Source organism: Anopheles moucheti, chromosome 2 (assembly GCF_943734755.1).
Source record: "Anopheles moucheti chromosome 2, idAnoMoucSN_F20_07, whole genome shotgun sequence".
NCBI classification, from domain to species: domain Eukaryota; kingdom Metazoa; phylum Arthropoda; class Insecta; order Diptera; family Culicidae; genus Anopheles; species Anopheles moucheti.
In genome coordinates this window covers 84,047,847-84,061,007 of record NC_069140.1, presented here as the reverse complement: position 1 = coordinate 84,061,007, position 13,161 = coordinate 84,047,847, and the positions used below count along the sequence as shown (strand labels likewise).

Here is a 13,161-nt window from a genome sequence, read left to right as displayed (position 1 = left end):
TATAAGTAAACAGAACCAAAAGCTAATAGCAAAGCTATTCAATTGAATTAAAAGACATTTTCAATCGTCTTTTATTCTTGTATGCCTGAATTTTGTGCTAAAAACCTACTCTGTTGTCAAATAAAAAAGAAATCAAAGTATTTAAGTATCAAAGTAATTATCGCGTAGCCCTAAAACAAGCCGATACTCCGCTTGTTTCAAGTATAGTGTATCTCAATAACCTCCTGTATACACTTATACCTATTATCAAAGCGGGATGTAGCTATAACGAATATTTGCGTATGCGTACGTATTCGTGAAACATTGGAATAGAAGTGAGTTCAGTTGCACTAAGTCAGTCAATGAGTATAGATGTTCCAAACTGGGGACGAGCAGAAAATCATCCTCTCGGAAGGAAAGTGTTTGCATGTGGCCAATAGAATGTACACGATCGGCAACATTGACCCGTACGTGATTGGTGAGTGCTTCACGGAGTACGCGAGTCGCATCGAAATGTTTTTCAAGGCGAACGATGTGCCGGAGGAGAAAAAAGTTCCACTGCTGGTTACAATGGCGGGTGCGTCACTCTACTCCGTGGCAATAACAATGTGTGCGCCGGACGATCCGGGGGACAAATCGTACGCCGAGCTAATTAAGCTGCTGAAGGATTACTTCGCACCGGTGGTGAACGTAGTGTCCGAGCGCTACAAGTTTCGCAAACTGAAACAATCGCCAGACCAGTCTATCAACGATTACATCATCAGCCTGAAGGTGCAGGCCCAATCGTGCGAGTTTGGTCAATTTGCAATCGATGCGCTGAGGGATCAGTTTGTAGCGGGTGTGGTGGATCATGAGCTACGTACGCGCATGCTACGGGAACCGAACCTGACGCTGGTCGAGGCATGTGAGATTGCACGCACCTGGGAAACGGCGAAGCTGCAAACGATGGTGAAGCACGAGAATGACATGGGTTCGGACGGAACCGAGCAGAGATTCCCGGCGGAACAGTCGATGAACATACAGCAGCAGGTACAGCAATTTGTGCAGAAATATTCCGGGAACGAGCGACGCATGCAAGATCGCAAGCACTACACACACTGTCGACGGTGCGGTTGTGTGCACGATCGCTATGTTTGCCCCGCAAAGGGATCGAAATGTTTGTTGTGCGGAAAACAGGGACACGTATGGAAAATGTGTCATTCAAAGAAAACTATTTATACGGAAAATTCTAACCTAAATCAGGATAATTTCCACAACTAAGAGAAGTTTCGCGGAACGCGAAAGAATAAAGGTTCTAAGTAGATGGTGGGGCTTTGTGTTAGAGTGATTTCGAAGCGAAACATGTGCGTACGATTTAGCATCAAAGATGTGTAAGTGAGAATGAACGAATCCGTTCGCTCAACGTTTCGGGACAGTGCGTTATACCTAATGAAGTAGTATGCGTATAGGTAGAGAAGACAGGATTGTTACACAAACAGAAAGATGCGACTAGGAAGAATTTGGTTCGATGAATTATTCGTATAAGTCTGTACCCTTTCAGCCAGAATGCGTACAGCAATCGACTTAAACACACCGACCGATGAAATCGATCAGCTAATAGTAAATACAGGTTCCTTTCCATCAAACTTCAAAGCTATTCGACGGCGTTTGAATGCTTCCCGTGCGGCATGAAACTGTGTTGGTCAATAAATCTAACTTTCCCAACTCTAGCGTTCCCGATCTACCACACGCCAACTTAATTCGGAATCGATTTTCCCATCACGGGTCTCGTACCGGATGATTCCGGGATGGTTGGGAAATCGATACTTGCACTTCAAAAATAAGGAAATAAATCACCTGATCTCGTTTCAGTACGAACCGGGGAAAAAACATCAAAGTAGACACGTTCCCATGATGTTCCGGGGTTTTTTTTTCTTCTCCTCAAAGCATCTCGTTTACAACGGAGCGTAAGACATCGGGCCATCGATTTCCTTGCGTCACGCATTGCCATCGTGTGGCTTCCACTGTGCGTTCTGCACGGGGATTGAAAATTCCACAGAATTTCTATTCCGACATAGCTGGCGTTCCATTCCTGCTGCTTCCGAGTTTGCTCTTATTTGCAAACGGGCTCTATGTAGTACACTTCACTTAGCGCTCGTACACTACACCGAAAGTTTATGCAATCCTTAGCTCACGCGCCCAATGGAGAACGCAGAACGGGCCGAAACATTTGTTTCCGGAATCACCGAATCGCAATACTATTTATACTACCACCACCACCATCATCATCGTTCCGGGAAGCTAACTTCATCGCAGACATATTGGTTCACTGTCGCACCAAACTCTTAACTGCTTCCCATGAATCGTAAAACATTTTCTCGCTATTTCATTACAGAAAATTTTCACTCAGTAATGATTTATGAGGATATCATTTGTCCAATTTGGTGAACATTTATAATTTTATTGTATTTTATTAAGGCTTTTATTTAGTTTTCTTCGCGGAACTTTTATTTCTTTTCGGAATTTTATATTTCCAATTCAATTTCTTCGTATTAGCGTACAGTAATATCTTGTTTGATATAATTTTGTACAAGAAGAAGGATAATATTTCGGTTTCGGAGCAAAATTTGCCTTACACCGGGCAAATTCTTTGTCTCTTCATCGCCAGATCAAACGTGCTCGCCGAAATTTGATTCCAACTTTCGTCAACAATGATGGGCTTAGCCTCTCAATTCCAAAAACCATTCACCATGCTTTTCAACGCAGAAACTGTCATACGATATATGAAATTTGTCCACAACCGTGTACGAGCAAGATCGGATTAAGGGGGCCGACAAGCAAATGCAAATCACAAAACATGATCTGTTGCAAAAATGAATCCACTCGAGTGGATGGAAAAGTGAAGAGAGAGACCTTGGGTGACCGTACAATATGCTATCGACAATATACTTGGGATTCAATTTTTGTACAAAATTTCATCAAAACCCACGAAAACACACTTCGTTACATGCTGTAGTTGAATTGGCCAGCTGCAATGGAGGTTGTTTCCATAGAGAATACTTTCCCAAAGAAGAGACGATAACATTGGTGTTCGATGCAAAATAAAGTTCGATCACACTGAGCAGTATTCCATCCCGAGGCTAATTATTTGATGCTTTGATGTATGGAAACGGTAGACTAGCTGACCTCGACTAGCTGTTCGATCTCTCCCCCACCCAGGCAGCTGGACTCACTGAGCTGGAAAATGTGTCAACCGAAGCTGCTGCTGAATGTGTTTTTTTTTTTGTTGTTGCCTTTTCTCCCGTTGACGCAACGAAGCATCTAACCAGATTGCAAACAGCGTAGACAGGTTCCCGGACCAGGAGACCCGTGGACGAACGAGGGAGCGAACATTTGCCGAACTAATTGGTGGTGCGATGTGCAACGGGCGAGCACAATTTTGCTGCAAACCACATGGGAATTTTCCCTGGAAACCGAGAGACGATTTAATATGACAGTTCCGGTCATTGCCATCATTTCTATCTTCTGTGAACTCTAATCAAAACGGAGTGGAACAGTGGAAATATGCTCCATTACTGACTTATTATTTTTGCCGACTTAATTTACTGCAACAAGGGGAAACGCAATTGGCATCGATTTGTTTTTCTTTTCTACCTCGGTCGAGACAAATTTGTCACTACGATTTCTCATTGCCCGCTTCGCTTTTCTTCGCGTTTGTTCTGTTTTGCTTACTTTATTGTCCAAATCGTTTGCCATTCGTGGGTTTGTTTTTTTACAGAACAATATTTTTCCACGTGTTGATGGATGACAATCTTTATTGGTACTTAGTACATTGCATGCTGTTCTTCTGCATGACTACAGTGTGTCAACAAAAAAGGGCAACCCGTCGTCCCTCAGCGCTACCGTTTACAACACAAAGTTGAAAACTTTCCCCTTGGTATGCTCATTTTTCTGCTCCACTAAGTTGGGAAGTTTATGTTAGCGATCTGAACACCCTTTTCTTCCACCCCAAAAACCGGTGGACATCGCCGTCTACCCGTCCCTGACCGGGAAATTCGCCCACCTTTTTTGTGTGTCTGACTCGACGTCGTTTTCCTTCATCTTGGTTCCCGTTGTTGCGAGTTTGTTGCAAAGCAAAAGTTGAGTTCGTCTTAACCTTCTGCCGGAGCTGTTCCCTTAACCGTTCGCTGGAAGTTGTCTCTTTTCGGTGAGGATAATTAAATAAAATTGTATTCCTTTTTTCTTATCTTGCACCATAACCGTACAGCTAACCGAGTGGTGAAAAGTTTCACAACACACTCAGTTTGTCCACGTTTTTCTTTCTTTCGTGCCACCGCTTACTGTGGACTGTTGCATCCTTTGTGTGCCGTTGGCGATGAGTGGGCAGGGCAGGGAGCGCTACGAAACTTTTCACAGCAATTACGTACGATGGTATACCACGTTCCGGTGGTCTCATCTACCACCGGACCATTCGGTGTCTTCATGTGTATTTGTGTTTAGATTTGCGCGAATGTCCAAGTCGTCTTTGTTTCCTGGGGCCAATCGACAGGAATTCTTTAGTGTTTCCCACTTTCCATCCATCTGTTTCACAAGCGTCAGTGTGCCGTCGTTGTGTTTGATAGCGAGTAGTCGATAATATTTTGCTGTTAGCTGTTTACCTTGACAAGGACAATGGAACCATACCAGCCATCGGATGAAACATGAACACTGTTGACAAATTATATTACCATCACGCTCTGAAGAGGGAAAGAAGAAGCATGAAAATCAGTAGTTTAGTGTTAGTGTATAATTCACCTCGACGGAAAATTTATACATTGATTTAAACTAACCTCTGAATGAAGTTATGCATTATTATTTAAGTCATTATTAAGCTGAATCTTAAGGAGCGTCCAGACTGTAAGCGTAACATACGCTCGAATGGTTTTCGAGCAGAAAATCGGCGTTTCTGGCAACCAAATTGACATAAAATTGCGTTTTAGGATGATTTGGCAACACTGAACGGACCGTAACAAGTGTGGACGCAAAATCCCCCGCGTAGCGTAACAAGAATCTATTTTATTGCTGAAATACATTATTTTCGCACAAAGACCATGGGAAAAGGTTTAGTTCAGTGCTTAGATCAACCGCCAATGTTTAAAAATTGTTTCCGGTGCAAAACAACTCGAACTTGCTAAATTCGAGCATATGTTACGGTACGGATTCAACATTTCGCTATTCTGTTTTTGTTACGCGTAACAAGTATAACATAACAAAATTTTGTTACGTATAACTGTTATGGTCAACAGTCTGGACGCTCCTTTAAAATTCTTGAAATTTGCTTTTTTTTTTAAAAAGGTTAATTTTTTTTCCTTTCTTTCTTTCGCTGTTGTACTCCTTCCTGGTTCTTGAGTCCAATTTTTTTTTTCTATTTTTCTCTCTTTTGCTCTTTCTCTAAATCACCTTTCTAATTGTCCTAAACCACAACAAAAAATACTATTATGTATTATTATTTCATTGGTACTCTTTAGTATAGCATTTACGTTTAGTAATTTTTTTCTAAGATAGTCGACTAATAATGCACACCTATTTGTCATGCGATTTACATACTTTTAGGCGAATTTATGTTCTGAGCTAATAAAATATGCTAACGTTCACAAAATGCCAATATTATCCAATCGAGACGCAATTTAAACTTTTACTTAATATTTGACTTATTACGAAAAGCCGAAAGAGGGTTAACATTTACAACATTTCAAACGTTCAACCTTTGACTTTTCGGTCCGGAATGCAACAATCTGCCACGCATATAAAAAAAAAAAACAAAGTCATCGACAACTTTCCCACTTCCGCTCAAGTGTGTTCGTTCTGGGAAAGTAAATTTCGTATGTATCGCATCGCCTACGACCGGGACGGTTTCACGTATTCGTGTCTGTTTGTGCTTTCCATTTAGGGTTTCTGTGCACTCTTCTTCGTATTATTTCGACGTAGGCGAAAGCCACAACAGCGCTATTAATAGTAGCTCCTTGTCCCATTAGCTACCGCCAAACAAGTCAATCAGTTTTGCGAGAAAACGAAAAAAAAAACACACCGTCGTAGCCCTCTGCCGGAAGTGGAACTTTCACATTTTGCAACTACGCGCAATTTCTTGCCCCCGTCTTGTCTGGGGAACGCATCGTCCGTGGAACAATATTTACCAGCCAATCCATCGATTGGTTTCAATCAAATAAACAAACAAGTGCTACACCCCCGCTCGGAAGGATTAGAAGGCCGAAAGTCTTGTCGAAACGATCCAACTAAGGACGCACAAATAAACCCTTCCATGTGGAAATGAAACACAAACAAAATTAAGTAAATAACGTTTCAGGTGGCCATATGTATAACCTAACAGCTAACCTTAACTGTCAAAGTGTTATACTAATACTTAGTGTATAAGTGACAGCTCTAATCTGAGCATTTGTACAAGTTTGGGGTTGTATTTAATTTAAAGTAGTAATTCCTTAATTTCTACGACTGAATCAACCTTTAAAGTGTTACTTTTTATCCTCTACAGCTAAGCTGAACGCTAAAAAAAAAAGATAATCGCACGTTCTTTCACTTAGCACACCCAACTAGAACCGATACTGATGAAAGGTATTAAAGTTATGATGGTAAAAGGATTTCCTTACCCACTCCCTCGCGCACATCATTTCCACGCCGTTCTGGACGGCAGTTGATTGATTGAAATTGGTTTTGATAGCATTTTTCGGATCGCACGCGAATTCGATCCGCTGTGTGCGTTACAATCTGGTGCGTTGCGTGAGTGAATATTCCGGGAAGAAAGGCAAACATAACCATCAAATACTCACCGGAGGTAAATGGTAAGCATCGCTTGACGTAGGTTTTTCCTTTACCTCCGGCCATCTACTTACTGTTCCACGAAACGGAAACTTAATCCCACCGATGTATTAACGGTGCCAAGCGTGAAGTCCCAGGGTGTACATATTATTCTGCCCAATTTTGCCCACATCCTGCACATGATCACAGCCCATTTGTGTTAACAGTTTACCAATCGATTTGCAGCATGTTTCACCATTGTTGCGCACCTTTTTTGTTCTGGTTTTTTTTTCTCAAACCGTGGAAGCAATTGAATTACGCACTCAATGTAAATCAACACCTTCTCCGTGGAACCGTTTACAACAATGTTCGATTTAGTTTGCGTAAGACATGGTGCAAAATGTTACACCATTAGCACTCCACCGTCTGCTCAGTGTGGCTGTGATTTAACACGCCCACCAGCAACGAAGACGCCATGTACACAACGAGATTACCCGCGCGAAACGTTGGCCCCAACTCAAAGCATGATTTAAGTGCAATCAATTTTCGAGAGAAGCGATACCAGCGTATGATGGGATTTCATGTCACTGTCTCTCTTCCATCTGGCAAACAGGAATGTTCCAGCAGAACCATTCTAATGTGTTGAATTTAATTGCATTTCTAACGCTATGGGTATGGTTTTATATAAAATTGGATTTACGTTGCAGCGTGCTGAGCTTTTGCCTTTGTGAGATCGTCTTAAAAGCACAGTTTCCAACAATATATCGGAAACGAGCTGCAGGGCGAATGATTGAAAAATCGTTACATGGATTTGCCTGAAAGTATGCAACCCGCTCGACAAAAGGCGTTCGATTATGAAATTGGATGTCACTTGCAATGTGGTTTTGTTTTTATTAAATTTCAAATGTTATTATTATTTGGGTTTTATTAAATCCTTTATAAATGCAACAGAATAGTTTCCATTTCTCCCATCAATCCAAAGCAAACTGCTCTAATCTTATCTAAACTAAACAATGTATTGCGGACGAACACGCGCGACGTGCAACTCTTCCGTCAACCCGTCAAACAATTTTCAAACACCACCCTCAGCACCACTGTGGCTGTGATCCATTTCCTTTGGGATGCAATTAAAATGGCATCGACCATTGGCCCTTTTGCGTTTTTATCGCCACGGTCGCGCGGAAAAAAAGCTAATAAAATAAGACTGTGAAATCACTGGAAGCTTTCACCAATCTTCCGACGGTAAACACACACACACACTTTGTTTGCTTTATGCACCGTTGCAGCGTAGATAAAACAAACGGGCAATGAAAGGCAAACAGCGGCTCCCGGAATGATATCATCAGGTTGGCGCGGTGTGGCTTTTATTTGCACTTTACTGCCAGCTCTAGTGCTTATCGGTTAAAGCACGGACACAGGAGTGGCTCTCGACCCGTAAAGGGGAAGGTGGGGAAAGCCAGCAAATGCATCCGTTCGGTAATAAACCAACGCCCTGCTGTCCCGATCCGTCAACGGGCAACGGATTTTCTACAACACTGTCGCGGTTGTGTTGTGAAAGCTGCATTCCACTGTCAAGGGAATGCAAAAAGTGCATCAGACTCAGCAGGAAGTGAAACCGCGTTTGAAAAAGAAGCAAAACCAAACTCAAGAAAGTTTCGATACGACAAAGTCCCCCTTTGAACATCGTGTCGATAATGGAGACGTTTTGGCCTGGGTGTGTGCTGACGTCTCGCCTAGTACAGCAATTTATTGTGCTGAAGTTAATGGAAATTGTTTACCATAACAGCACTAAGCTCATCAGCATGAGCCACCAATAAAACAATAGCTCGAGTCCAAACCGCAGGATGTGGTTGTAGCGTTGTAACACGATCATGTCATGTGCGGAAGACTTTCTATTCTGTTCCTTCCGGGTAAGCATTCCTTCACAGGACATCCTCTTTCAACAGTTCACTATGAACATGAGAAGCTATTTGTTTTATTCAAATGTTTATGTGATATTTATTTATGTAGTTTATAGTTATACTTCCATCGAACAAGATCCAAATGAATGTTTTTAGTATACCGTTGAAATGTTTCACTTGAAATGTTTCATCGCGCATTTTTAATTTCGTTTCAAGCGCAATGCACTATAGGGATGGGTAATCCGGATTAGGTTGAATCGAAGCCGGAAAACAGGATTCAACTCCGAAACAAAACCGGGATCGACTCTGGATTACTTCGAATTACTTCGCAGTCGTCTAAGAATTTTACCTTTCAATTGCTTCGGACTGCTCCGGTTTACTTCGGAGTTGACTTTGCATTTAAAAACAGAATACTTTGAAGTCGACATGAATATAGAATACTCGGATTTGAATCCGGAGCAGTCCGTACATTCGGAAACGAATCCGCTGGCAACTCAGAAGTGTTCAGGAGTCATATCCGGAATCAATGCCGCAATCAAACAGCGTTTCACGGGTTTTCAAATGACTTTATCTCAGTTTTCCCTAGGTTTTTTAGTTGTTATACATCTTTTTTTTTTTCGAGAATTAAGCACAGCTTTTCACAAATTTTGAAACCATTTTCTTTGGAATTCTTCGTGTACAGTATTGTAGGTTTTCCACAGTACTCGAATCCAGTATTGGATGTTTCTTCGAGGTTCCTAAAAGTTTCCCATTGATAGTCGTTGGTGTTATTTCGCAGTTTTCTTGGAGATTTTTGCAGTCTACCAGCGCTGGTAGAATCAAAGTTTATACAGGAATTTAGCAAAGTTTTCCATTAGCGTTTCAGCAGCGGCGGATCAAATGGTAGGCGGAGTAGGCGGTCGCCTAGGGCCTCGCCGTGTTGGGAGCCCCAATAAATTTGTGCCTATTGTGCGATTTTCGAAAATTTTTAAACAAAGTTAAATTATAGCAAAAAAAATTAATTTACAAGGGAAAAAATTGATCAAAAATATCTTCCTTGGTTATATAAAACATTTTTTTCTATGTGATAAATTAAATGCAGAGAAGAATATCGACTTTGTGACTTTAAAGTATAAACGAAATTGCACCAGGACCAGGACACAAATTTTCCCGTTGGTCGTGAAAAATTTCTTCGAAAACTACCAGTTTCCGAATGTATAATACCAGGAGAGCATGCACGGAAGAGGTAGCTCCTGGTACTGCGCCGTAAGGTATGCAATGTTTATACACTAACTTTGCAACCAACTTGCAACGCAATGCGCCGTAAGGTATGCAATGTTTATACACTAACCTTGCAACCAACTTGCAATGCAAGTTTGGTACATGCAAGAAACTTGCAGCAAGATGGCGCGCAAGATGGCGCCCAACTTCATACTTGCATGCAACAAACTTGCATACAAGAACTTGCATACAAGAACTTGCATACAAACTTGCATGCAAACTTGCATACAAGAACTTGCATGCAAACTTGCATACAAGTTTGCATGCAAGAATTTGCTTGCAAGAACTTGCATGCAAGTTTGTTGCATGCAAGTACGAAGTTGGGCGCCATCTTGGCGCCATCTTGCTGCAAGTTTCTTGCTTGCACCAAACTTGCTTTGCAAGTTGGTTGCAAGGTTAGTGTATAAACATTGCATACCTTACGGCGCATTGCGTTGCAAGTTGGTTGCAAAGTTAGTGTATAAACATTGCATACCTTACGGCGCAGTACCAGGAGCTACCTCTTCCGTGCATGCTCTCCTGGTATTATACATTCGGAAACTGGTAGTTTTCGAAGAAATTTTTTACGACCAACGGGAAAGTTAGTGTTTAAACATTGCATACCTTTCGGCGGTTTTCGAGGAAAATTGCTGGTGCTACCTCTTCCGTGGATGCTCTCCTGGTATCGGCAATCTGAAAACAGCTGGTTTTGTATGGAATTTCGTACCAGCTAATGGCAATCCAAGTAGTGGCGTTATCGTTCTCCTTAGCGCATACAAACGTTTATATATAGAGACTAGCTTACCAGGCCCGTTTACAGGGCTACGCAACAGAACTCTGAGATGTACGCAAGGGAGCTTTCTTTCCGAGACTTTGTTGGTGTTGTTAAATCATGTTTGAAGTACATCTCCCTAACACCAATAATGCCGTAGCAAAATTATGGGCCCCCCTTGAAAAATTCCGCCCTGGGCCTCCAAGGGGATTGATCCTCCACTGCGTTTCAGCACTATGCTTTGATGTTTAACACTGAATTTTATTGAAGGTTTCTTCGGAGGAGTCGGATTAATTCGACTACCGATTTTATCCCCCTCTAATACACTAAATCCCATAGTTCAGCGTTTAATCAGCTAGTATCGATGGGAACGTCGAACGTTACTAACACTACCGGTACGGATTACTTCGGTCGATTGTTTGCCGCTCTCTGGCTCTCGGGCATTTCCTTTTTCCTTGTGCAGACACACACGCAAAAGCAGAACTACCATTCCCCAGGAGGATATAATTTGCCATCGATAACCGCAACGACGTGCATAACACGTGCACATGCAATTTTGCTGCCAACTCAGCTCCATTACGCTCAAACCAGGGAATGGGCTATTATTTCTACCGTAGTAACGTTGCACACTGTGCATTTGTTCTTTTTTTTTCTAGCCAACTCTTGCTATCCCGCATACAAAACAATCACGACCTTTCGAGGACCTTGCCTAACCTTTGCAGTGTTGCTGCTGCCTGCCTTCGGTACGGGTACATCCAGCTGGTGGACGCAGTAAGTATGACAGTGTTTGCCTATCAATAACATTGATGCAGTTTCAATAAACTCGTCAACGGATATGGTTCTCCCCCCGTTTTGAGCATATCAAAAGCGGTCGATGGTTATCCATGGAAATAGGGTATGTACGATCATAACATCTTCATACAAGCCGTAAGCCAATTTCTGTCCTGTTTGGTGGTGCGGAAAATTTAAATTGCCCTTTATTTCTTACACATTTGCATACCTTCAGGGGTTTATTATTAATCCGTATATTTAGGACGATTTAGCTTTTTTCTTTACATCCAGCAGTTTGACTCGATAAAGGGTAATCGATTTGTACATTTTACTTTTATTCCCTTCTGTAAAAATTTCCTCATCGGAAAATGTTATATTGTTTTTGTTTACCCGATTGCATACCTTCAGGGGTTTATTAACAGTCGACATATGTATGACACTTTAGTTTACTTTAAACATCCAGCAGTTTTACTCCATAACGGGCAATTGATTGGTACATTTTACTTTTATTACCATCTTCAGAACTTTCTTCATCAAGCTAATTTGTATCTTGCATTCTCGTGCGGAAAATGTTATGTTGTTTGTTTTTCATACCTAATTGCATACCTTCAGGGGTTTATTTATAATGGGTATATTTATGACGTTTTTATTATTTTTGTACATTTCAATAGGTACAGGGTCACGAGAGCTGACAAAATGCTGACAAATTTGTCAAAACGGAGCTTTTGTAACTTTTTGTGAGCTTTTGTCAAACTTCAATTTTGTAGAACATCCACGACAAAACGTTGACAAAATCCTGACAAAATGCTGACAAAATTTTGCACCGCTTGCTAATTATGTTAATATTATTTTTTATCGGAAATTGTATTTTACTTTGCATTTAAAGTACATAAGCTTGATTTTTGAATGAACTATAGCTTATATTTTATCACTATTCATCAAATTTGTTAATATTTCAACAAAAAATGAAAATATGAAATCAGTTATTTTTTGGTCGAAAGCTGCTTCGATCATGTGGATATTCTTGTCAATTTACTTTGTCAATGAGTACAATTGTGTCCGCGGCAACGGTATAGTGGTTTTTCGCAGTTGACAAGCTGATTTTGTCGCTTGACAAATTTGTTAGCATTTTGTCAATTCTCGTGGCCCTGCACCTAATCAGTTTAACTTCATTTCGGGCAATCCATTTGTACATTTTATTGTTATTACCTTCTCCAAAACATGGTGAAAATCATCAAATATTAATCGTGGCATAAAAACCAATTAACAACGGAGCAACAGACGGACAGACTAACAGCTAATTTCGATTTGCGATGTTTGTATCACCTTCTCGTAAATAGAAATTACGTTTCGCCAGTCATTGCACCATTCCAGTGTTGTTCTCGGAAAGCTTCACGGTGTATTATTACATTTTATTCAATCCAAACCCAATATTATGGATTTTTTTAGCTCCTTTTGACACTGGAGCTGGACACATCTCGCGAGATGTGAATTTAACATTGTTGCTCATTAGTGTAGCTGCCTTGTTTGATTCTCTGTTAAAAGTATCAAGCATTTCTAACAAAACTAATTTAAAAAGTAAGCATTCTTTCTTAAAACCACCATCAAAGGGTAAAACTGTGAAAGAAGTATTACCATGGCACAACTACAAAAGCATTCATTAAAAATCAAATCCACCCTCTTAATTTTATGTCCAGTGTAATACCAAAAATAAAAGAAATCTCGTAA

At 41.0% G+C, this 13,161-nt stretch overlaps 1 protein-coding gene across 1 annotated transcript; it reads left to right on the top strand.

The window, feature by feature from the left end:
- The first annotated feature begins 335 nt into the window (after nt 1–335).
- LOC128297608 (uncharacterized) lies at nt 336–1,835 on the top strand. The gene has a single exon (XM_053033286.1). The coding sequence runs from the start codon at nt 352–354 to the stop codon at nt 1,237–1,239; it is 888 nt and encodes a 295-aa protein (XP_052889246.1). The 5' UTR covers nt 336–351; the 3' UTR covers nt 1,240–1,835.
- The last annotated feature ends 11,326 nt before the right edge of the window (nt 1,836–13,161 follow it).

Bases quoted from the DNA above. Each gene is read 5' to 3' on its own strand.
- LOC128297608 (XM_053033286.1), top strand. From the start codon at position 352: ATGTTCCAAACTGGGGACGAGCAGAAAATCATCCTCTCGGAAGGAAAG.